This window comes from Macaca nemestrina, chromosome 5 (assembly GCF_043159975.1).
Source record: "Macaca nemestrina isolate mMacNem1 chromosome 5, mMacNem.hap1, whole genome shotgun sequence".
In the NCBI taxonomy this organism is placed as follows: domain Eukaryota; kingdom Metazoa; phylum Chordata; class Mammalia; order Primates; family Cercopithecidae; genus Macaca; species Macaca nemestrina.
The window spans coordinates 30,984,872-31,011,696 of NC_092129.1; the positions used below are offsets into that span (position 1 = coordinate 30,984,872).

The 26,825-nt window shown below is 36.2% G+C and overlaps 1 protein-coding gene across 2 annotated transcripts; it reads left to right on the forward strand.

The window, feature by feature from the left end:
- The first annotated feature begins 1,969 nt into the window (after positions 1-1,969).
- On the forward strand, positions 1,970-10,416 carry LOC105465560 (centromere protein W). 2 transcript variants are annotated; one of them, XM_011714032.2, is made up of 3 exons: positions 1,983-2,274; positions 8,029-8,142; positions 10,272-10,416. In XM_011714032.2, the coding sequence occupies exons 1-3, from the start codon at positions 2,149-2,151 to the stop codon at positions 10,296-10,298; spliced, it is 267 nt and encodes an 88-aa protein (XP_011712334.1). In that variant the 5' UTR covers positions 1,983-2,148; the 3' UTR covers positions 10,299-10,416. The 2 variants fall into 2 exon arrangements, with proteins under 2 accessions (XP_011712335.1, XP_011712334.1); XM_011714033.2 differs by lacking the exon at positions 10,272-10,416 and having other exon boundaries at positions 1,970-2,274; positions 8,069-8,146.
- Positions 10,417-26,825: the final 16,409 nt, after the last annotated feature.

Below are 26,825 nucleotides of genomic sequence, written 5' to 3' on the forward strand. Positions count from 1 at the left end.
TGAAGCCTGAAAATTGGACATAGGACTTGCAAGTATGATGCTATTGGTCATGTTGACCAAAACAATTTTGGTGAAGAGATAGGTAGAAAAGTCTGATTGTACTGGCTTCAACAGAGAATGAGAGGACAGTATTTGGAGACATTGAATTTAGCCAACTGTTTCTAGTTTTGTTTTGTTTTGTAGAAGGACAACAGCAAAAGGTAAGGTTAAGAGAGGGTTTTCAAAAACCTGGAGATATTATAAACTGTGTGGATGCTGATGGAAAAAAATTGGCAAAGAAGGAAAATTCATGAAGCAGAGGAGCAAGGAGAATTGCTACAGAAATGTCCTTAAGAAAGGGGAAGGGGCTTGATCTTGGGCACAAGTGGAGTAGTTGGCATCTCATCCATGGGAGCAGGTGGAGACGGATGGGAAGATAGGGTGGTGAAAGCATACAGAAAGTCTCCATGGATTTTTTAACATTTTATTTTGTTGTTGAAGCAATGTCATCACTGGAGATTGAGAATGGGGTAGGTAAGAAAGAATAGAAGGCATGACATAGCTGTTTAAGAGAATGAGTAAATGAATGAATGGCTTTAGGAAATATCAAAGGATTGTTGCAGTACTTAGAGCCCACATGAGTGGTCATGAATTTGAATTGAGATCACACATATACCTGTGAGTGTTGTTTTCCTAAGCCAATATTAATACACAGATGCAAGTGTTGAATAGATTGAAATTTTAACTTAAGCAGAGTTGGACTGTTGCCAGATTAGTATGAGGATAAAAGAGAATGGCTAGAAAGTTGTGGAGAAATACAGGGGAGTATTATGATGATCAATGCACAATGGGCTACAGGAGGGAAGATAAGGCATAGAGTGGGGTGGCAGGGCTGTGGGGGTGTGGTGAGAGGAACTGGAAAAGATAGGACAGTAGTCCCAGTAGCATCGAAGAATTGTTGGAGGGAGTAAGTTCAAAAGATAGAAGATACGGTTGAAGAGAGACAACTAAATTGAAAGTGGCAGATCAAACCGAAGGTAAGGTATTTAGTAATGACACCACCTAGGGTATGACCACAGGCGTGAATAACTCAAGGGTGTAGGAGAAGATGATTGGCAGAGAGGAGGTCTTAGAAATGGGAGGTCAGATAGCAGAATGATCATTTGTGTGGGTGAGATCACAATAATATAATATTGAGATCTCAACAGAGATAGTATTAGAGATAATTATAATTAAAATCACAGCGGATCTCAAAGATTGGTCCGCAGACTAGCAAATGCCAATGTCCCTGACTTGTTAGAATTGCAAATTTTTGAGTATCCCCTAGATCTAGTGAATGAGAAACTCTGGGAGCCGAGCCCTGCAAAGAGTAGTTTAACAAGTCCCCTAGGTGATTTTGATGCACATTAAGGTTTGATAACTATTAATACTTCTATAGTAGGACAGATGATAGATAAATTAACAGCTTGAAGAAGTAACAAAAATTCAATAAGTTAGCATTAAACTACACCTGAAAGTTGTTGCAAGGTTAAGTGAGAGGAACCTTAAAATTAAAGGGAGCAGCATTTGTAAAGAAAAGCTAGAATCATGAAAAGACCTAAGGTAAGATCAAATGAAATTATGTAGAAGTGTAAAATTCTTAACTGTTAGTATCTGAAAATCATGCATTCCTTGCTAGGAAGGCATTGCATTGGTGCTTTAGGAATCCTGATAAAACGTCACAAACTTCTGTTCATTGGTATTAGGGACAGAATAGAGTGAGTGCTTGAAGAACTGCCTTGCCTTACCAATCTATCTCTCCACAACTTCCAATCATCTCTAGGGAACCTAGCAGAAATAGTTTCACAGAGCAAAAGTTATAATACAGAATGTGATGAAAGGAGGAGGCCGACTCTTAATGACGTCAGGTATTCCCGGGACCCGCCCACCGTGGGCGTTTTCCACCTACAGCCAGGCGCCTCCGGGGGCGGGGCTTGCTCAGGGTTAACGTCACTACTGAGCGACGGGCGCGTTCCGTTGGCGGTGGATTCGAAAGTTCTGACCCGGGTTTCTCTGCCTCAAGAAGCGTAAGAGGGACCGGATTGTTATCGCTGGCCCAGTGTCCCCGGAGTTTGTGTGCGATACAGAGAGCACCTCCGAAGCTGAGGCAGCTGGTACTTGACGGAGAGGATGGCGCTGTCGACCATAGTCTCCCAGAAGAAGCAGATAAAGCGGAAGGCTCCCCGTGGCTTTCTAAAGCGAGTCTTCAAGCGACAGAAGCCTCAACTTCGTCTGGAGAAAAGTGGTGACTTACTGGTGAGATTCCATCCCTTCTCGGGCTGGGAATGGGGCACGGGAGAGGTAAGGGCAATAACCTCCAGCCTTTGTTTTTCCGCCCCGAGCCAATTTATAGCTCTTTCAGGCCCATGTTTAAGGCAGTTCCAGCAATGACAGGTTACGTATGCCCTACCCTGGCATGTCAGTTCATATTCCTGGAGCTCAGTTGTACCGGGCCGCGCCGAAACGTAAATATCTGGATCTTCTTAAAGGGAGGCTCTTAGTCACGTGAGCTTAACGTACAGTTACTGCTTACAGTTTTTAAATATTGCTGTTTAGGGACACAATCTGGCACCGTGATTAATGTACTTGCAAAGGGTATGAAAGATTCACCCTTTAAAAAATAGATTTTGGAATTCAGTCTGTGCCATTTTTATTTAGCTATTGTAAAAGGCATTGCTCACATGCCTTTTAAGGGCCTCCCTTCTTGCCTCCCTCCCTTGCCTCCCTCCGTCTCTCCTCTATTTACGCATTTAACCAAACATGTTGCCCTATTTCCTCTAGGTTAGGGTGCTTACTAAAGGACCCTGATGGGAAAGTTTATTTGTAGGAATAATGCTCTCAACTGTTAATTCATTTTGCTAGACAAATAATAGAACACCTAGTCAGTTTTTAAGCTAGACTACTAAAGCCTGCTTATCTGACTCATAATACCTGAAGCATAATATTCTCCTAATAAGAAGCCACAATCAACCCACTGTATAATACTGTTTCTGTCTTGAAATAAATTCAGTTTGTGTGTTGAATGCTTGGAACACATATTCCTCTGGCACAATGAACGCTGTTTCTCTAGGTTTAAACCACAGGAGGCATGTTCGGTATCTTGTCCTTGGCTCTTTGAGTAAAGGAGCCATTACAAATGGACACATAATTTCCAGGAGATCAAGGTACAGAATTGTGGATAATAAGAGCATACTGCATGAATAGTCTTGGGAATGCATCATCCTAGCTGTTCTTAAACGACATTGGTTTTTCTACCTCCTCTTTACTCTTTTACTTCCCGGAGTTCTCCACTGCTACCGTATCTGTTTCTTCCTTTTTGCTAAACTGCTATAGAATTATCGCCACTTTTGTCCATATTTGGTCTCTGAAGCCAAAACACAACAAAAACACATTTTCCCCCAGAAAAGTATTACTTCAGTCTTCTGCCCTTCTTTTTTGTTACTTTCTTAAATCCTGTGAGAAGAGGCAATACAGGCTGTCTTGTGCTTCGACCCCAATTAACTACCCCATGCTGGTGATAGAGGTGGCACAAATGAACGGAATTAAAATAAAATTCACTTGCAAAACATTTTTACGTAGTATATTATGGAGCTTTCACTGGGGCTTCTAAATGGAGGGAGAGGAAATGTACCTGATCAAAGATATCCAGGAGACTACCAACTGGTGCAAATTGCTTAGTCGAAATTTCTCAAGTAGTTAGCATCCTCCCACATCTACCCCTTTCTTCTTCCGAAGAACCCATGGACAGAGGAGCTCCATAGTGCGGTGAGATCCAGGTGGCATGGGAAAGTGGGTGAGTTGAAATTTCAAGCGGTTGCATTGATGGGGTATAGAGTGTTCTTTTGGTCACTAGCTTTTCCCAGGTAGTATGCTCGTCGTCTTTGGCTTTCATTAAACAGTTCCCCTTCACTGTCTGGTATATGGCATGGTTTATAGCTTTCTGCTCACCTTTGACACTTCATAATCTTACCCAGTTCAATGAGTTATCAGAAAGTTCAATGAGTTAGCATTAAACTACACCTGAAAGTTATTCCAAGGTTAAGTGAGAGGAACCTTAAAATTAAAGGGAGCAGCATTTGTAAAGAAAAGCTAGAATCATGAAAAGACCTAAGGTAAAATCAAATGAGATTATGTGGAAGTGTAATTCACTTGCATCCCACATCATCCACAAAGTTTTCTGTAGTTAAGGCAGTTAGTTTTGATCGGTTCTTTTTTCTGAACTTGGACAGCAGTAAGAGTATACATCATACAATTGAGCTGCTGGGACTCTTAACACTGTTGTCTAGGAGTTTCATATGTTGATGCCTCCTAGTGCGGTATGCAGCTTCTTGAGGAGAGTGAGTAGCTCCTTTTTTGTCTCCCATTATCTTTAACACAAAATTAATCTACTTTTATGCTGCATTTGTACATGATGTTTCTTTTGCTTGAAGAAGTCTTCCCTCTACTTGGCAACCTACAATTTTTTCAAAATCCAGTTCATATGTTACTTCAGTGAAGCTTTCCTTAATGTCCTTAGAAAGGATCAATCTTATCCTTCTTTCCATCATCTGTTGTCACCCATTTGCCTTTTTCTTTATGGGTTTGATTATCCTACTAGTCTGGGAACTTGAATTTGGAAATTTTTGTATTCCTGGTGTTTTGCATAATAGCTTCAACATTCTGAGTCTACAATTAATTTTGTAAATGCAACTGTATGTGGATTGATGTTATTTCTAGCATTTTATTTATAATTTCTTTGTATTATTTTATCATTCTTCACTAGCTTTTTGTTATTTTGTTTGTTTTATGCCTTATTTGATTGTTTAGCCCCAGGGATGATACTAGGGAGAGAGTTAACATGTTAAATGTAAAGAAATGCTGTGCAAATATCTGGGTGCTTATAGTTCATGTAAAATTCAAAAGTGCTATGACAAAGGGAGGAGGAAGTCAGACTGGCCCAGTCTTTCTGTCAACTGAGACTGTAATAAGTATTTCTTTGTAAATTTTCCTTTGATTTATTTTTAAGCAAGCGGATTTTTAAAAGTAACTTACGGATGGAATAGCTTACCTTTTTCAAGTTAGAATGCCTAGCTAATACCCTAAAACTAACTTTTGTTCTGACCATTTTAATATAAACCTTAGTGCATTGGAGTAAGGTTGCTTGAAAGCATATCGGTTACTTGAAAAAATTTCTATGAGATCTGAAAAAGTAATACTAATTTGTCTCAGTATCTGTATTAGGGTTCGCTAGAGGGACAGAACTAATAGGATAGATGTGTATATGAAGTGGAGTTTATTAAGGAGTATTGACTCACACAGTCACAAGGTGAAGTCCCACAATAGGCCATCTGCAAGCTGAGGAGCAAGGAAGCCAGTTCCAGTCCCAGTCCCAAAACCTCAAAAGTAGGGAAGCCGACAATGCAGCCTTCACTCTGTGGCTGAAGGCCCTAGAGCCACTGGTAAATAAGTGGTGTAAGTCCAAGAGTCCAAAAGCTGAAGAACTTGTAGTCTGATGTTCAAAGGCAGGAAGCATCCAGCACGGGAGAAAGATGAAGGCTGGAAGACTCAGCAAGTCAAGTACTTTCACATTCTTCTGCCTGCTTTATTCTAGCCATGCTGGCAGCTGATTAGATGGTGCCCACCCAGATTGAGGGTGGGTCTGCCCAGTCCACTGACTCCAATATTATTTTCCTTTGGCAACACCCTTACAGACACACCCAGGAACAATACTTTTCATCCTTCAGTCAAGTTGACACTCAGTATTAACCATCACAATATCCATGGCTCATGACCATGAAGAGGAAAGGGTATTCCATCTAGGTTAGTGAATTAAGTCTTAAGACAGTGTGGTTTAATCAAATCTGATTTTTAAAAAAACTTTTTTTTGCCTTATTTGGGGAGATGTGGTGGGGTCTTCATGCAATAATAATTATTAGCTACCTACTATGTATTAAAAAATATGTTAAGGGACACTGGGGATAGAGTGTTGAAAAGGCTAGGCATAATTCGTGTCCTTAGAGTACACTGAGGAAGACAGCTAAGTGAGAAATTACAGCATGATGTAGTCTATGCAGTGATAGGAAGTTCAGAGTGCTGTGGATCAATATAACCTTACATCTTGGGGGAAGCTGGACTTTTCAGAGAAGTCTATAAACAAGTAGGATGCCTAGAGGCAAGGTTGCATTTGAATTCTCAAAGAAATTCAAAAGGCCTAGTGTAGAACTGGAAGCTTAGAACAGTGAGAGGTGAAACTAGAACCCCAGTCAAGTGGGATTTAGTGTTAAGGAATTTGGAATTTATGCTGAGGGTATCTGGAAGCTATTTACCTTTAGAAGTACAAAGTATAGATTAACAAATGAAATTGTGCCATATTATGGGGTGTTTTTGCTACCAAAATCAATGGGCTATCATTGAAAGTTTAAAAAATAATTGGCACAGTATAATGTAAATAATTGGTATTGGGTTGCTTTACCTCGGAGTTCTTGTGAGAATCAAAGAAGATAGTGCATCAAAAATGTACCAAAGGAGTATCCACCTTTTATAGATTGTTCATCTTGTTTAAATTCCCCAACCTCTGTTTTCTCCACATATCACTAGAACATTATTAAACACCTATATAACAATCTATTAAAGATTTCTGCATTATAGAAAGCATTAAAACACCATATTACTAGTTATTTAACATTTGATGAACTGTGGGAGAGTGTTCAGTACACAAGATAGTGAATATTAAGTATTGTGTATAAATTGTTCTTCTAACTGCAAAGATCACTTGCCATGATGTAAATAACAAAATAAATCATGTTAAACACACTATCTAATTGGATCTAAGTTGGTAGTGCCCTCAGGTACCTGGCAGAAGCAAAGGATGGGGAAGATATGTCCAATAATATAAATAAGAGTACTACATATGATCCTAGATTGGAGACTGAGATACAACTTTAGCTCACTTCACATTGTCTTCTGCTTGGATTACATGTACTTTAACTTTTTTCCAAAGAATGTGCTTGTAGATTAGGACTTTTGTTGCTTTGGATGGTGATTTTGAGTAAAATACTTAACAAAATGTTATTTTATATGACATATCAGCGCTTGTTTATACATATATGTAATCAGATAATATTGATATATTATCTGATGATGAGTACATATGTTTTGCTTATGTAGAGCTTGTTTCTGTAAGAATGTACAAGAAAGTGTCAGCAGTGGTTGATTGGGGGATGAGATGGGGAATAGACTTATTTTTGATAGTCTATCCTTTTATAAACTTTGTTGTTTTATATTTTTAAAATAATTATAGACTCAAAAGAAGGTGCAAAAATAGTACACAGTTTCCATGTATCCTTTACCCAGCTTTCCACAGTTCTCATATCTTACATAACTATAGTTTTTTTATAGACTTTTAAATTTTTCAGTCTGCTTATATTACCTACTTTAAATAATTTTTTAAAAGAGGCTTGAAGATTATTAATAGTAAGTATGGTTATTTTATGATAGTTGTTGGATGACAAATAACTTGACCTTTGTGCATACACTTTTCAATTTAGCAGACTTAAACAATTTCAACTATTAACATGTTTTTAAACAAATATTTCAAATTAAATATATCTGTTTAAAAATCTTTGACCTCAGATTGTAGAATAATAACCTAAAATGTAGTTGTTGGTATGTTTTGATTTAAAAATTTCTGGAAATTTTAAATTATGTTATAAATTAAAATCCATTTGGAATGAGAAGCAGGAATATTTGTTACTAAGTGAATCTTACATACATTTTGATATGTAATGATGCTTTACAAAATGGCCTTTGGTCTGCCTTGCATAGCTTGTTTTATGTATTGCAGTGACCAAGTCTCTCTGCAGGGAATCTAAGAGGGACTGAATTCTATGTAATTTTGAATAGACTTAATTTAGTTAATCACAATGGTAAATAGTATAACAATACATTTTGAGATAATTAATTTTTAAAAATCATTATTTCAGTGCATCAGTATTTGAACTTAAAAATCCACTTGGATTTTCTGTTTTAAAGGTCCATCTGAACTGCTTACTGTTTGTTCATCGATTAGCAGAAGAGTCCAGGACAAACGCTTGTGAGAGTAAGTGTAGAGTCATTAACAAGGAGCATGTACTGGCTGCAGCAAAGGTAAAATCCAGATTTCTTTTCTTGAGCAAGAATTAAACTTCAAAATTACCACTCGTTTCATCACCTCTCCCTGATTTGTATACCTTACTCAACTTTGTTGATTGAGTCGATATTTGGCCTTTTATGAGTGAATTATTTTAATTAAGGAGTTAGATTTCCTCCATACGTATATTATTGATTTCCAATGGTAATATTAATGGCCACTGCTTTAGAGGAAACATTCATGTTCCTACAGACTGCTAATCTGTAGACGGAGAAGATATATCACCTTGAAATTTATCAAAACTTACTTTCTTCTTGATCGTTTAAAATTATCCTAATTACCTCATTGTATTAGTCCATTTTCACACTGCTATAAAGAAATACCCAAGACTGTATGGGTTATTTATGAAGGAAAGAGAATTCACTCACTATCAGAAGAACAGCATGGGGGAAACCACCCCCACGATCCAATCACCTCCCTTTCTCGACATGAAGGGATTACAATTCGAGATGAGATTTTGGTGGGGACACAAAACCAAACCATATCACTATTTGATTTCTTTTAACTTTGTTTTGGCAGAGGTTGCAGTGTGCCGAGATGGCACCATTGCACTCTAGCCTGGGCAACAAGAGCAAAAGTGCGTCTCAAAAAAAAAGAAAAAAAATATATATAAGTAGAGATGATTGCTTTTTACTGTTATTTTTATGTAATGTTAAGAATATGTAGTCTACGGCGCAATTTTCCAGATATGTTCCTGAAAATGTTATTTCCAAATGATGTTAATCAAGGCCCTACCTTAAACGCTTCTGTGGTCAAATAAGTGTAGATAACCTGGCATACTGTACTTCCTTGATTAGTCACAGTATTATTGTAGAACTTGTTTCTATAAGAATATGTAAGAAACTGGCAACCACAGTTGACTGGGGATGATAGAGGAGAGAAACTTATTTTTGACAGTCTACCTTTTTGTAGACGTTTTTGTTTTAAATTTATTTTAAAATAAGAAGGCACAAAAAATAGTTTAGAGTTCCCATGCACCCTGTGTCCAGTTTCTCATAATCCTGATGTCTTATATAACTATAGTTTTATAAAGTTATGAAAGGCCAAGAGAGAAATACAGCAGTAAGGAAACCTGTTGAACTCCGTTTAGTATTTTGTAAGCTTATTTGAGTACATAATATACTCAGCATTTTGTAAATTCATTTGACTATTCAAACTTTCTTTTGAAGTACACATGATATTATCTTGTAGAACAGAGAAGTACTAACCTAGACACAGATTTATTTGATGGTCTTGTGGAAGTCTAGAAGTGTGCATGTCTTGGCATTTTCTAGGGATTTTAAATTATCTTGCAATTATAAACATTTCGACAAATTTCTAGACTGTTAAAGTCAATGTAAATATTTTTCTGCAGGAAAAACAAGGCTTAAGATATTGAAGAATATACACGTATTTTTTAAATTTAGGATTTGTATTAATAAACTGTAGGTTTATTTACTTAAAATCGTAGATAAGTTTTTTTTTTTAAAAAAAACAGATATTCTGACTAATGCTGTCAGTCTTTTTACAACTAAAAATCTCCTTTTTTTAAAAATTTGTACCACAGACTATATATTTTAAAAATAATCTACTTAACAAGTTGTTCAGCATAAGATGACTAGTTTTAGTCTCACATGATTATAATTCCAGTCCAAATATAATAAATTTAATGTTGCAGTGGATTTGTCCTACTTTATAGTTGTGAAATGTCTGATTTATAATAGACTTTTTGAGTTTTAGAATATTGTTTAACTCCTTAACTGGTATTATGTAACTCCTAATTTAGATAACTAAATTGTATAAAAATTTCAAGTTCGAAACCATTAATCTGAACACTTTTGGCTTACAGTGGAAGAAATTAACATCAAGAGGTAACTAATAAAGCCAGGTTTTTAGAATCTAGGCATGTTTCATATTCATTGAGATAAGACTATTTTTAGAGAAATCTAAGACTATAAGACAAAAGATTCCCTAATCATCTTCCAAATTCGGTTTTATAAAGTAAGTCTTGCATAATATGCACCCAGGACTATTTAACTTTTTGTTAAGGAATGATGTTTTGTTTTTCATAGATATTATATTAATCTTATTTTTTCCCCTCTTACAGGTAATTCTAAAGAAAAGCAGAGGTTAGAAGTCAAAGAACATATTCTTGAAAGTTATTATGATGCCTTCTTTTGGGCGGTAACAGATCATAAAGACTTTTTTACACATCAATTAATTTGGGATTATTAAATATTGGCTATAACTGATGTGTGTGTTCGTATTTTTTTTCTGGCATGAAATATCTCAAGTAAATGCATAGGACTATTTAACTCTTTTATGGAAATTACTATTATTTTTATTTTAAATGTCCTCTAGTTCAGTTTGCTTTTGTTTTGTTGCTATTACAAATATTTTATGTATCAAAAATGAAATCTTAACTATATTAAATACTTTAAAAATGTACTTCTTAGAATTACGTTTATATATTTAGATTTAGCCACAGTTAACTATGGAATTTAATCTCTGAAGAAAGACAAATGCAGTCAAATCTAGGTGCACTTTCAATATTTTAACTTTTAATGTCTTTGCAAAGCAAAGCAATCTACTTTTACATTATGCCAGTAGTAATGTTATAATTTCTCAACTGGACAATGATAAACATCAGGTAGGTTTTTCAAAACCTCTCTCCCTCCCAAAATCAAAATAATAGAAATTATGGAGCAAATGACTTATTTTCTTCAGGTCTCATGGATTTAATAGATAATTTTTCCCCCTAAATAAGATAATTTAGAAATTTATTGTATATCATCAAATAGTTATTACTTTTAACTTGTTATTTAGAAATAATTATAGATTTCAACATGTAGTTGCAAAGATAGTACAGAGAAATCCCATGTACGGTACACCCAGTTCCCCCAGTGGTTACATCCTACGTGACTATAGTATAATATCAAAACCAGGAATGTCATATAGGTACAGTGTACGTGTGGTTCTGTTGCCATTTTATGGTGTAGATTTGTTTAACCACTACTGTAATTAGAAATGTTTCATTACCAAAAAGATCTCCTTGTGCTATCCTTTTACAATTACACCTTGTTTAAAATGTGTCCTACCCTAGCACCATTCCTAAACCCTGGCAACCATGAACTCTTCTTCGTCTATAGTCTATACTTTTGTCATTTTGAGAATATCATATGAACGGAATCATACAGGAAGTGACCTTTGGGCATTGGATTTTTTTCTTAAGTTGTTACATGTATCAGTAGTTTGTTCCATTTTATTACTGAGTAGTATTCTGTAGTATGGAAGTACCACAGTTTGCATAACTATTCACTTAAATTGAGGGGCATTTTGGTTACTTACAGTTTTGGTTATTACAAATTGTTGTGAAGGGTCATCTGCAGGATTTTATATGGACATAAATTTTAATTTCCCTGGGAGAAATGCCTGGGAGTTTTATTCTGAGTTCATGGTAAGTATAGGCCTAGTTTTTATTTATTTTTATTTTTTTAAGAGACTGGATCTTGCTGTGTCGCTTAATCTGGAGTGCGGTGGTGTGATCATAACTCATTGCAGTCTCAAACTCCTGGGCTCAAGTTATCCTCCTGCTTTAGCCTCCCGAGTAGCAGGGATCACAGGTGCAACTTGCTGTGCTCAGTTGGCTCAGGTTTAATTTTTTAAAAAGAAATGGCCAAATGATTTTCCAGGGTGGCTGTACCATTTTACATTTCCATTAGCAGTGTATGAGAAATCCACTTTCTTAATATTCTCACAAATATTTGGTAATGTTACTATTTTTTAGTTTAGCTGTTCTGACAAGAATATGTAGAATTGTGGTTTTAATTTGCATTTTCCTGATGACTGATGTCTTAGTTTAGGCTGCTATAGTGAAATACCATGCACTGAATAGCTTATAGATAACATAAATTTTTTTCTCACAGTGTTGGTGGGCCAAAAGTCTGAGATCGTGGTGCCAGCATGGTCAGGTTCTGGTGAGGGTCCTCTTCTGAATTTCAGACTGCTAACTTCTCATTCTATCCTCATATGGAGGAAAGAAGGCCAGAGAGCTCTCTGCCTCTTTTTAAAGGACATTAATCTCATTTATGAGGACTTTATTCTCATGACCTAATTACCTCCCAAAGGTCGTACCTCCTAATACCATCACACCGGTAATTAGATTTCAACATAAGAATTTTGGGGGACACATTTAGTCCATAATAGCTGATGATGAACTTATTTTCATATGCTTATTTGCCATCTGTATATTGATTTACACATTTTTATACTGTAATGACATCTAAGGGAAAGAATACCTGTGTGGTCAGTCTTGTACAGAAAGCCTCATGGATTCATAGTTCAGCATAATATAGTAATATATATAATATATGTTACTAAATTAGTAATTTTTTAAAGCATTAATGTGAAAAAAGTTAAATCTTATTTGTCATGTAAGTATACATGTTTAACATAAAATTATATTCTGAACAAAAATAGTTATAGATAAATAGGACTTCTCAAGAAGTCAAATTTACATTTTTGAAAAATTTGAAAAAAAACACACAACTAGAATATGTAGTTAATGCTGAATAGTTCTGTAAATGTAATTAATATCAAAATGTTATTTTTCCTTTAAGAGCTGGACTAGGGAATTTTGGTTTTAGGGTGGTTAGAACTAATGTGCTATTTTTTTAAAATGATGTTTTCCCCATCTTTTCTATCTTTTATATAGTGATAGATCATCATAATTATGCAGTTAATCCCACCGCCTTGTCCCTGAAACAGGCAAGGTGGAAAGGGGAGAGAGAGAGAGAGATTGTGTGTGTGTGTGTGTGTGTGTGTGTGTGTGTGTGTGTGTGTGTGTATATGTAAGTGGAGTAAGATGAGGGAAGTTGGTAGAGTCAGTAGAAGTAGGTGATGGTATCCGTGTGATACCACACAGCCAAAAGCCTCCTTTTGGAGGCTTTCTTGTAGGTAGGAATTTTGCTGTTTTGGTAAAAAATTATAACTCCGGCATTTTCATGTTGGGGAGTTAGAGACTGAACTAAACCAAAGTCAAAATGAGGATAGTAAAAGTGATACGATAAATGTATTGGCTTGTTTTCTATATTGTCTGGGATGTTTATATGCTACATATGTCCCTACTTGAGTTAGAAAAGATAAAGAGAATCTAGAATGTGGAGTTCATTAGAGGTGGGGAAAGATGTGTTTGTTAGATTAACTGAATGTTGAAGAGAGTGAGACCTTGAACAAGTAATTTAACTGGAGCCTCAGTTTCCCCATGTGTACATTTAGTAACTACTGTTTTTGGCCACATATTTTCCTTTTTGGGAAAATCAGGATGACTTCAGTTTTGACTTCATGATTTTGGGTGATCTATATGTCAACTGTGGGTTTCATTTTTACTTTAAAATCCTCAACCTCATTTTAGGTCTCGATTGCTGAGCATGAGATGGGTATGAGACCTTAAGATGGATATTTAGTTCTTCCTCCTCAGTATTTTAATCTTGACAATCAATATAGTACCTTGTGGCTCTAGATAAGTTTAATAACAGTATACTCCCTAGATTAGTGGCTTTCAAGCTTTACTAAGCTTCAAAATCACCTGGAAGGTTTGTTAAAATACAGATTGCTCATGGGGATTCTGATTCTACTTAGGTGGGAGCTGAGAATCTGTATTTCTAGCAGGTACCCAGGTGATGCTAGTGTTGCCATCCAGGGGCCATGCTTTTGAGAACAACTGCTCTAGATCACAGGTTGGCAATATTTTTGTAAATAAAGCTTTATTGGAACACAGGCACACATGTGCTGCTTATCTGTGGCTGTTTTCATACTACAACTTAGGGTAGTGTTGAGTTGTTGCAGCAAATACTGTGTATCTTACAAGCCAAGTTACTTAGTATCTGCCCCTTTACAAAAGAAGTTTGCTGACCCCTGTTAGATAATTCTTGTCCTATCCTCTGTATTTTGCTTTTACTTGAGCCAAACTGGCAAAAGAGGGATTGCTACTCCAGAGGCTACTTTTTGTTTATATTAGCTACATTGAAGTATGACACTTCTTCTGATTGGATTTAGTGAGGGATAGAGTTTTGACATACTCCAGTTATCACCAGCAAAACAACTATTTACATTGTTTTCTTGAGATATTATCATCTCTAATCCATGTTGCTTGTATTTCCTTTTTGAAGGAATCTACCTTACTGAGACTTGGCATTTCCTGTTTCCAACTAGCTATAAGAGTTTTGTTTGGTTAGCATTTGTATGATATATATCTTCCATCATGATACTTACAAACATCCTGCATTCTTTAAAGTGTGTCTCATAATCAGTGTATATTCGGGTTTTGTGTTTTCATCTTATCTGTTAGTAATTGGAATTTGCAGTCCATTTACATTTAATGTAATTAGTGCTATGTTTGGTTTCTATTATATATTTTACTATTTGCTGGTGTATGTGACCCATCTGCTTTAAGTACCTTTTTCTTTTTGCTATTATTTTCTTTTGAATTAACTTTTATAATTCATTTTATCCTTTATTACTCTAGTTATAGATTCTTGTGCTAGGAATGATAACATGCATCATTGACTTGTTATATCCTCTATCAATCTGCTATTTATATAAACTTTTACTAAAGATTATAATCTGCACTGTTGACTATTTCTAGAACCTTAGAAGGCTTTAATGCCATTTACTTGCTGCATTTGATTATTTTAATTTTACATTTGTTGAACCATATAGACACAAATGTAGTATTACTAGTATCGATTGGTCCTGTCACTACTAAGTGAATATTTATATTATCACATTTACCACTTTCTTGGCTGATCATTTTTCTTTAACAATTTCATATTTCCCTATGGGATCTAGGTTTTTTTTTTTTTTTTTTTTTTTTTTTTAACAGTCTGAAGAACACTCTTTACTATTTTCTTGTAGGGACTATTTCTTGATAGTACGTTCCCTGGTTGTTTTTTTTTTCTGATGAAATATTTTACTTTAAACTTGAAAGATATTTTCATTAGATATGAAAGTCTAGATTGCCTATTGTAGCATGTTAAAAATGTCATTTTATGTCTTCAGGCTTCTCACTTTTTTTTTTAGAAGTTAGTGAGGCTTATAGAGAGTAATATGTCTTTTTTTAAAAATGTATTGCTAAAGGTTTTTCTTTCTGGTTTCCAGCATTCTTACTATGATTCATTTTCCTAGGATTTGTCTTTTTTTTTAAAATTATTATACTTTAAGTTCTAGGGTACATGTGCATAACATGCAGATTTGTTACATATGTATACTTGTGCCATCTTGGTGTGCTATACCCATCAACTAGTCAGCACCCATCAACCAGTCATTTACATCAGGTATAACTCCCAATGCAATCCCTCCCCCTTCCCCCCTCCCCATAATAGGCCCCGGTGTGTGATGTTCCCATTCCCGAGTCCAAGTGATCTCATTGTTCAGTTGCCACCTATGAGTGAGAACATGTGGTGTTTGGTTTTCTGTTCTTGTGATAGTTTGCTGAGAATGATGGTTTCCAGCTGCATCCATGTCCCTACAAAGGACACAAACTCATCGTTTTTTATGGCTGCATAGTATTCCATGGTGTATATGTGCCACATTTTCTTAATCTAGTGTGTCACTGATGGACATTTGGGTTGATTCCAAGTCTTTGCTATTGTGAGTAGTGCTGCAATGAACATACGTGTGCATGTGTCTTTATAGCAGCATGATTTATAATCCTTTGGGTATATACCCAGTAATGGGATGGCTGGGTCATATGGTACTTCTAGTTCTAGATCCCTGAGGAATCGCCATACTGTTTTCCACAATGGTTGTACTAGTTTACAATCCCACCAACAGTGTAAAAGTGTTCCTATTTCTCCACATCCTCTCCAGCACCTGTTGTTTCCTTTTTAATGATTGCCATTCTAACTGGTGTGAGATGGTATCTTATTGTGGTTTTGATTTGCATTTCTCTGATGGCCAGTGATGATGAGCATTTTTTCATGTGTCTGTTGGCTGTATGAATGTCTTCTTTTGAGAAATGTCTGTTCATATCCTTTGCCCACTTTTTGATGGGGTTGTTTGTTTTTTTCTTGTAAATTTGTTTGAGTTCTTTGTAGGTTCTGGATATTAGCCCTTTGTCAGATGAGTAGATTGCAAAAATTTTCTCCCATTCTGTAGGTTGCCTGTTCACTCTGATGGTAGTTTCTTTTGCTTTGCAGAAGCTCTTTAGTTTAATTAGATCCCATTTGCCAATTTTGGCTTTCATTGCTGTTGCTTTTGGTGTTTTAGACATGAAGTCCTTGCCCATGCCTATGTCCTGAATGGTATTACCTAGGTTTTCTTCTAGGGTTTTTATGGTATTAGGTCTAACATTTAAGTCTCTAATCCATCTTGAATTAATTTTTGTATAAGGAGTAAGGAAAGGATCCAGTTTCAGCTTTCTACTTATGGTTAGCCAATTTTCCCAGCACCACTTATTAAATAGGGAATCCTTTCCCCATTTCTTGTTTCTCTCAGGTTTATCAAAGATCAGATGGCTGTAGATGTGTGGTATTATTTCTGAGGACTCTGTTCTGCTCCATTGGTTTATATCTCTGTTTTGGTACCAGTACCATGCTGTTTTGGTTACTGTAGCCTTGTAGTATAGTTTGAAGTCAGGTAGCGTGATGCCTTCAGCTTTGTTCTTTTGACTTAGGATTGTCTTAGCAATGCGGGCTCTTTTTTGGTTCCATATGAACTTTAAAGCAGTTTTTTCCAATTCTGTGCAGAAACTCATTGGTAGCTTGATGGGGATGGCATTGAATCTATAAATTACCTTGGGCAGTATGGCCATTTTCACGATATTGATTCTTCCTATCCATGAGCATGGTATGTTCTTCCATTTGTTTGTGTCCTCTTTTATTTCACTGAGCAGTGGTTTGTAGTTCTCCTTGAAGAGGTCCTTAAGATCAGACCAGAACTGAAGGAGATAGAGCCACAAAAAACCCTCCAAAAATTCAATGAATCCAGGAGCTGGTTTTTTGAAAAGATCAACAAAATTGATAGACTGCCAGCAAGACTAATAAAGAAGAAAAGAGAGAAGAATCAAATAGATGCAATAAAAAATGATAAAGGGGATATCACCACTGACCCCACAGAAATACGAACTACCATCAGAGAATACTATAAACACCTCTATGCAAATAAACTGGAAAATCTAGAAGAAATGGATAATTTCCTGGACACTTACACTCTCCCAAGACTAAAACAGAAAGAAGCTGAATCCCTGAATAGACCAATAGCAGGCTCTGAAGTTGAGGCAATAATTAATAGCCTACCAACCAAAAAGGGTCCAGGACCGGATGGATTCACAGCTGAATTCTACCAGAGGTACAAGGAGGAGCTGGTACCATTCCTTCTGAAACTATTCCAATCAATAGAAAAAGAGGGAATTCTCCCTAACTCATTTTATGAGGCCAACATCATCCTGATACCAAAGCCTGGCAGAGACACAACAAAAAAGGAGAATTTTAGACCAATATCCCTGATGTACGTTGATGCAACAATCCTCAATAAAATACTGGAAAACCGAATCCAGCAGCACATCAGAAAGCTTACCCACCATGATCAAGTGGGCTTCATCCCTGGGATGCAAGGCTGGTTCAACATATGCAAATCAATAAATGTAATCCAGCATATAAACAGAACCAAAGACAAAAACCACATGATTATCTCAATAGATGCAGAAAAGGCCTTTGACAAAATTCAACAGCCCTTCATGCTAAAAACTCTCAATAAACTAGGTATTGATGGAACGTATCTCAAAATAACAAGAGCTATTTATGACAAACCCACAGCCAGTATCATAGTGAATGGGCAAAAACTGGAAGCATTCCCTTTGAAAACTGGCACAAGACAGGGATGCCCTCTATCACTACTCCTATTCAACATAGTGTTGGAAATTCTGGCTAGGGCAATTAGGCAAGAGAAAGAAATCAAGGGTATTCAGTTAGGAAAAGAAGAAGTCAAATTGTCCCTGTTTGCAGATGACATGATTGTATATTTAGAAAACCCCATCATCTCAGCCCAAAATCTCCTTAAGCTGATAAGCAACTTCAGCAAAGTCTCAGGATACAAAATTAATGTGCAAAAATCACAAGCATTCTTATACACCAGTAACAGACAAACAGAGCGAAATCATGAATGAACTTCCTTTCACAATTGCTTCAAGGAGAATAAAATACCTAGGAATCCAACTTACAAGGGATGTAAAGGATTTGTCTTTTTTGTTATTGTTTCCCTTTTTATTCTGCTTGAGCTTCCTGCCTGAACTTTCTGATACCGTAGGATGGTGTTTTTTTTCAGCTTGGGAGATTCTTGGCCATTATCTTTTCATGTATTGTTTCTGCCCCATTTTCTCTCTCCTGTTCGATATTCTAATTATGTATTGTTCTTAGACATTTGATTATGTCCCACATATCTCTTACGCTCTTCCATTTTTCCCATTGAATTTTTTCTCTTTAAGTTTGGCTATTTCTGTTGACTTGTCTTTTGTTTCACTGATTTTGTCATCCGTTTCATCTACTCTCAAACATCTAATGGGTTCTACATTTCAGATCATGTGTATGTGTATTTTTTTCCTTGCATGCCTACATTTGATTATTAAAAGATTTTTACTAATATTCTCTGAGGAAATTCTTAATTGTTTTATCTATCTTTCTTTGTTTCTTAGACATATTAATTATATTTATTTTAAGGTAATTATCAACTAATTCCAATATTTGGAGTATCTGTTTTTTGTTTTCTTGGTTTTTGATCATGTAGTCCTGTCTTTTGGCATTACTAATAAAGTTTTTTTCAAATAATTGGTATTTTGTTAAATAAAAAGATGTTTGCCTCCACAGAGGGATCATTTTTTTCCCCGCTATGCAGATAGATGGCTAAGCACCTTAATGTAATTAGTGACTGTACTAATTTCAAGGCTTAGTTGTATTTCTCATGAGACTCACTCGGCCTCTTTTTACCCTTGGCCCTCCAGGTGTTTTAACTGGGAGCTTGCTGTGTTTTTTTGCAGCCCTTCTTCTGGCATGTACTGAACGAATGCTAATCTTTGACATGTGAGAATGCCAAAAACTCTGCTTTACTCTTCAGAGTCTTTGCATGTAGATATTAGTTGGTGCAAAAGTAATTGCGATTTTTGCCACTGCAATTACTTTTGTACCAACCTAATATCTACATACAAAAAACTGCAATTACTTTTGCATCCACCTAATACAAAAATTCTATAAATATCCTGAAGGAAAAGCTGACCTTTTAGTTAAAAGTCCTAGGTCTCTCTAAAAGCTGTACTACAGTAGCCTGGAGTCTCAACCTCCATTTGCCTAGAATTGATAAATGTCTCCATGGTAAAATCATCAGTAAACATCAGCTCACCTCTTTAAGTGTCTCCCTTTTGGAGTCTTATTCCCTCCATTTCTTGTCACTGTAGCAGATCTTTGCTGTCTTCAATTAAACGGTTTCTGTATATTATCTAGCTCTTTTTGTTTTCATTGGGAACACAGATTGGCCACACATATATTCCAACTAGGGTGACCAACTGTCCTGCTTTGCTCAACTGTTACAATTTAGTACTGAAGGTCCTGCATCTCAGGAAACCCCTCAATCCTAAGCAAACTGGGATAATTGGTCACTGTATTTCCAATCCACCTAGAAATAAAAGTAAGTTTAATTGAATATGAAACTAATATTCAGAAAGGTACTTTTAATAAAACCCATGTGGAAAAGAATTTTCACATTGAAATTGTGTGTTAAATTATTTACTTTAAAATTCTTATTACCATTTTTTTCATGAATAAAAGTGTTCCAGGAGGCAAATGCAAATAATTACTGTTTAGAAATTGTACCTACTAAAGAGTTTAAAAGAACATTTAATTATTATCTTGTTAATCATTCTTAAGCAAATAATTAGCAAACTCATTAGTTTTGTTTTTGAAATAGTTTTGAATGTCTTCCTCCTCCTAAAGTTGGAGTTGTTTTTTATAAAATTTGAATTTTATTTTCCCACTTTTTAAAGGTATTTTTTGACTGTAAAATGTTTGCCTATCAACATCTCAGAAACTTGTGCTGTGTTCAGGCTGGCCAGTTTGTCTTATTTTAAGGCAATAACTCAATACTCTGAGGGATTCATAACTAATGGGTACCTTAGAAAAGTGTTATAAAGGCACATTTTATGCTCTTGGGGACAGAAAGCTGTGTTCCATAACCTGAAGACAGTTATTTGTTTCACTTGTAGACAGTGTATCTTGTCCTTCCTGTGTTATACTGATATTTTAAGTTTGTCCATTAAATAATGCTACAAAGGTAGATGTGTTTCTTTAAAATATTGAGTTATAATTTTTTAAAAGGCTGTATTGAATATCAGGTACAAGACCCATTTTATTGGCAATTAATCTGTCTTGTGGGAGTACTTGTGCTGTCTTAAATTATATTTTAACTTATTTTTAACTTTTAATTTCACATTTCTTTGGTATTTTGCCATTCAGAATGGAAGCTCTTCTAGGACAAGAGCTTCTGATTCTTTAGTACTCAAAGTCCATGTACAGATGTTTTATTCACAAAATAAGAACTGGATTTTCAACTAGCAAGACTTAATAGAGAGGGAGCATCAATTCTTCCAGTTACATGTAGCCAGTAGTAATGCACCCATTACTTTACTTAACTGTAAGGATAATAATCCAAGAGAAAGAACATTGCTGCATGTTTTAAGAAATCTGGATGCCTGTCTTGATGCTGTCACAAACTACACTTAGGCAAAGTAAGTCCATCTCTCTATATAAAATTAAGGATTTGAAGGAAATGGTATCTAACACCTAACTCTAAAAATAAAAAAGACATTAGTTTTTGAGAAAGCTGACATGGTGAATATCCTACTATTTGGATGTATCCAAGCCCTAACTCATGTTATCTTGAGTTTATAAACCACAATGTGATTATAACACTTTTTGTTTGTTTTTGTGTGCTGTGTGATTTTATTTGTAAAAAGTTCAAGTGTAGGTGAAACTATTAGGTGGAACTTTAAATTAGGATAAGGTTTTTCTCTGGGAAACATGGAGAAGGTAATGATTTGAAAGAGATATGGGACAGCGGGATTTGCTATGCTAGTAATATCAAAGATGCCAAAATAAATGTTTGAGACATTTAATCGTTCTTAATTAAACCCCTTAGTAACCTGAGAATATAATTATGTTTTGTTAACAGTGGCTGAGCTAATTTACATTCCCATCAGTTGTGTATAAGCATTCCCTTTTCTTTGCAGCTTTGCCAGCATCTAATATTATTTGACTTTTTAATAATAGTTATTCTGATTGGTATGAGATGGTATCTCATTATGGTTTTGATTTGCATTTCTTTGATGATTAGCGATGATGAATACTTTTCCATATGCTCGTTGGTCACTCGTATATCTCCTGAGAAGTGTCTGTTCATGTTCTTTGCCCATTTTTTAATGGGGTTGTTTTTTTGCTTGTTGGTTTAAGTTCCTTATAGAGTCTGGATATTAAACCTTTGTTAGATACATAGTTTGTAAATATTTTCTCTCATTTCTGTAGGTTGTCTGTTTACTCTGTTGATAGTTTATTTGCTGTGCAGAAACTTTTTACTTTTAATTAGGTCCCACTTGTCAATTTTTGTTGTTGCCATTGCTTTTGGGGACTTAGCCCAAAATTCTTTGCCAAGGCCAATGTTGAGAAGGGTATTTCCTAGGCTGCTTCTATGAATCTTATAGTTTTAGGTCATACATTTAAGTCTTTAGTCCATTTTACTTAATTTTTTATATGGTGTAGGGGTGCAGTTTAATCTTTCTGCATACGGCTAGCCAGTTATCCCAGCATCATTTATTGAATAGGGGTGCGTTCTTCATTGTTTTTGTCAGCTTTGTTGAAGAACATATGGCTGTAGGTATGCAGCTTTATTTCTGGGTTTTCTATTCTGTTCCATTGGTCTATGTGTCTGTTTTTGTATGATTACCATGCTGTCTTGATTACTGTAGCCTCATAGTATAGTTTGGAATCAGGTGGTATGATGCTTCCAGATTTGTTCTTTTTGCTTAGGATTGCTTTGGCTGTTTGCGTTCTTTTTTGGTTCCATGTGAATGTTTTTACTAATTCTGTGAAAGATGACATTGTTAGTTGTATAGGAATAACATAGAATCTGTAAATTACTTTGGGCGGTATGGCTGTTTTTTATGACATTTATTCTTCCATGAGCATGGAACATTTTTTGATTTATTTGTGTTTTCTCTGATTTCTTTCAGCAATATTTCATTCATAGTTCCTTTTTTTTTTTTTTTTTTTTTGAGATGGAATCTCGCTCTGTCGCCCAGGTTGTAGTGCAGTGGCGTAATCTCTGCTCACTGCAATCACCGCCTCCCAGGTTCAAGTGATTCTCCTGCCTCAGCCTCCCGAGTAGCTGGGACTATAGGCATGTGCCACCACACCTGGCTAATTTTAGTAGTTTTAGTAGAGATGGGGTTTCACCATATTGGCCAGGCTGGTCTTGAACTCCTGACCTCATGATCCGCCTGCCGTTGCCTCCCAAAGTGCTGGGATTACAGGCGTGAGCCACCACACCTGGCCAATTCTTTTTATAGGATCTTTCACCTCCTTGGTTAGCTGTATTCCTAGGTATTTCCATTTTTTTGTGGCTACCGTAAATGGGATTGTCTTCTTCCGTGACTTTCAATTTGAATGTCATTGGTGTATAGAATTGTTATTGAATTTTGTACATTGATTTTGTATCCTGAAACTGCTAAATTTGTTCATCACTTATAGGAGCCTTTTGGTGGAGTCTTTAAGGTTTTCCAGATATAGAATCATATCATTAGTAAAGATATATTGCCTTTTCCTATTTGAATGCCTTTTCCTTCTTTCTTTTTCCTAAATTGCTCTGGTCAGGACTTCCAGTACTATGTTGAATAGGAGTGGTTAGAGTGGGCATTCTTATCTGGTTCCAGTTCTCAAGGGGAATAGTTCCATCTTCTGCCCATTCAGTATGATGTTGGCTGTGGGTTTGTCATAGATAGCTATTGTTATTTTGAGGCATGCTCCTTAGATGGACTAGTCTGCTGAGGGTTTTTATCATGAAGAGGTGTTGGATTTTATTGGAAGCTTTTTCTGCGTCCACTGAAATAATCATATGATTTTTGCTTTTAATTCTGTGTGGTAAATCACATTATTGATTTACATATATTGAGTCAGTGTTGCATCCCAGGAGTGAAGCCTCCTTGATTGTGGTGTATTAAGTTTTTGATGTGCTGCTGGATTGGGTTTGCTAGTATTTTGTTAAGGATTTTTGCATCTATGTTAATCAGGATTAGTGGTCTGAAGTTTTCTTTTTTCATTGTGTCTCTGCTAGATTTTGGTGTCAGACTGATGCCGGCTTCATTGAATGAGTTAGGGAGAAGCCCCTCCTCCTTGATTTTTTTGGAGTAGTTTCAGTAAAATTGGTACCTCCCAAGATTGAACCAGGAAGAACATGAAACCCTGAACAGACCAATAACAAGTTCCAAAATTTAATCATAAATAAAAAGAAAAACCCACTAGATGAATTCATAGGCAAATTCTTCCAGATGTACAATTTAATTAAGTTCTTCTCTTATTTTAGTTATTTCTTCTGCTTGCTTTGGGATTGGCTTCTACCCTTTTTTCTTTTCTTTTCTTTCCTAGTTCCTCTGGGTGCAAAGTTAGATAGTTAATTTGAGACCTTTCTAAATTTTTGATGAAGGTGTTTAGCACTACAGAATTTCCTCTTAACACTGCTTTAGCTGCATCCCAGAGATTTTGGTAAGTTATATCCCTATTTTCATTAATTTCAAAAAAATTTTTGATTTCTGCCTTAAATTCAATGTTCACCCAGGAGTTATTCAGGAAAAAGTTGTTAAGGTATTTGTGTAATTTTGAGAGATCTTGATATTGATTTCTATTTTTATTGCACTGTGGTCTGAGAGTGTACTTGATATTATTTCTTTTTTTTTCTTAATTTATTGAGACTTTCTTTATGATAGCATGTGACCAATTTTAGAATATGTTCTATGTGCAGATGAGAAGAATGTATATGCTGTGATTTTTGGATAGGTTATTCTCTAGATGTCTATTAGATCAAATCAGTCAAGTATTTAGTTTAAGTTCAAAATTTCTTTGTTAATTTTCTGCCCCAGTGATCTGTCTAATGCTGTCAGTGAGATGTTGAAGTCTCCCACTATTACTGTGTGTCTAAGTTTTTTCCTAGGTCAAGAACAGAGTTTAATGAATCTGAGTGCTCTAATGTTGGGTGATTATATAATTAGGATAGTTACGTCTTATTGTTGAATTGTTCTCTTTATCATTATGTAATGCCCGTTTTTCTCCTTCCTAATAGTTGGTGGTTTAAATTCCATTTTGTCTGATATAAGAATAGCAACTCCTGCCTTTTTTTTTTTTTTTTTAAAACATTTGCATGATAGACCTTTCTTTATCCCTTTACTTTGAGCCTGTGGATGTTGTTACTTGCGAGATGGGCCTCTTGAAGACAGCAGATAGTTGAGTCTTGTTGTTTTATCTGTATTGCAATTGTATTCCTTTTAAGTGGAATGTTTAGCCATGTACATTCAGGCCTAGTATTGGTATGTGAAATTTTGATCCTGTCATTGTGTTAGCTGGTTGTTAGGCAGACTTGATTGTGTAGTTGCTTTATAGTGTCTATGGGCTATGTGCTTACGTTTGATTTTGTGGTAAGAAAACATGTTTCAGTTCCATATTTAGCACTCCTTTAAAGACATCTTTTAAGTCTGGTCTAATTGTAACAAATTCCCTCAGTGTTTGCTTGACTGGGAAGGATTTTATTTTTCCTTTGCTTATGAAGTATAGTTTGGTATGATACTAAATTCTTGGTTGGAATTTCTTTACTTCAAGGATGCTGAAAATAGGTTCTCAGTGTCTTCTGGCTTGTAAGATTTCTGCTGATGGGGTTCCTTTTGTATGTGGCCGGACCTTTCTCTCTAGGTGTGTTTAAGAGTTTTTTCTTTCTCATTGACCTTGGAGAATCTGAAGACTCTATGCCTTAGGAATGGTTGTCTCGTATAGTACCTAGCTGGGGTTCTCAGTATTTCTTGAATTTTCATGTCAACCTCTCTGGCTAGATTAAGGAAATTTTTGCGGTATGTAACCTCAAATATATTTCCTATGTTACTTATTCTGTCTCCTCTCTTAGGAATGTCAATGACTTGTAAGTTTGGTATCTTTACATAATTCCATATTTCTCAGAGATTTTGTTAATTTAAAAAAATAATAATTTTTTTTTCTTGGTTGAATTGATTTGAAGAACTGGTCTTTGAGCTCTTGAGTTCCCCCCCCCCAACCTTGGTTTGTTCTGCTGCTACTACTTTCTATTGTATTATGAAATTTCCATAGTGAATTTTAGTTCCAGAAGGTCAGTTTGTTTCTTTCTTATAATGACTATTTCATCTTTCAGCTCTTGGATCATTTCACTGGATTCCTTGGATTGGGTCTCAACTTTCTCATAAATCTCAATGAGCTTCTTTGCCATCCAGATTCTGAATTCTATATGTGTCATTTCGGTCATTTCAATCTGCGTATGAACCATTGCCAGGGGAGCAGTGGGCTTATTTGGAGGTTAAGGGGACATTCTGGATTTTTTAATTGCCAGAGTTCTTGCACTGATTCTTTCTCATCTGGAGGGGCTAGTATTCTCTTAACTGTGGTATACGTTGAATATAATAAGTTGGGTTTATTTCTCGATGCATTCAGAGGGTAATGACTTTGTATGGGATCTTTATTTGTGAATTAATTCTTGTACTTGGTTTCACAGAGGTGTGTATTAGCCAGATAATTTTGGTGGTGTAGTTTCAGCTGTGATCCAGTAGAAGGCGCTTAAGAGTAATGGCTGGTAGATGGGCTCTTAATCAAGGTGTGTGGCTCTTTTGTATTTTTTTTTTTTTTTTTGAGACGCAGTCTTGCTCTCGCCCAGGATGGAGTGCAGTGGTGCGATCTCGTCTCACTGCAAGCTCTGCCTCCCGGGTTCATGCCATTCTCCTGCCTCAGCCTCTCGAGCAGCTGGGACTACAGGCACCCGCCACCACGCCTGGCTAATTTTTTGTATTTTTAGTAGAGATGGGGTTTCACTGTGTTAGCCAGGATGGTCTCGATCTCCTGACGTGATCCACTGGCCTCAGCCTCCCAAAGTGCTGGGATTACAGGTGTGAGCCACCGCACCTGGCCTCTTCTGTATTTTCTGTGTTCATAACCATGCTCTGTGGTGGGCAGAAAGATGACACTCTCACCAGGCCTGCTCCTGGGCATTTAGGGAGTCCCCTTTGATCACTAGCACCACTCTCATTTTTCTTTTTTTGAGTGTTCCAGGGTGTGGCACTTCATCAGGTAGAGACCAGGACAGGGAGATAGACCACACTCTTTCTGAACTGGTCCTGTGGAAAGAGGCACACCCCACTGCCACACATCTTGTTCCTCTTGGTGCTATGAGAGTGAGGGCTTCTCTGCTTGAGTGCCGGCCACAGCTCTTAGCTCAGTACTCCAGAGCTGTGTGCCAGAGCCCTGGCATGCTGGGAGAGCCAGTGGCTTAGGCTGGGCTCTGGCTCTGCTGGGGGATACAAAGTGCTCCCAGGAAAGTACTCAGGTGTATTAAAGCACTC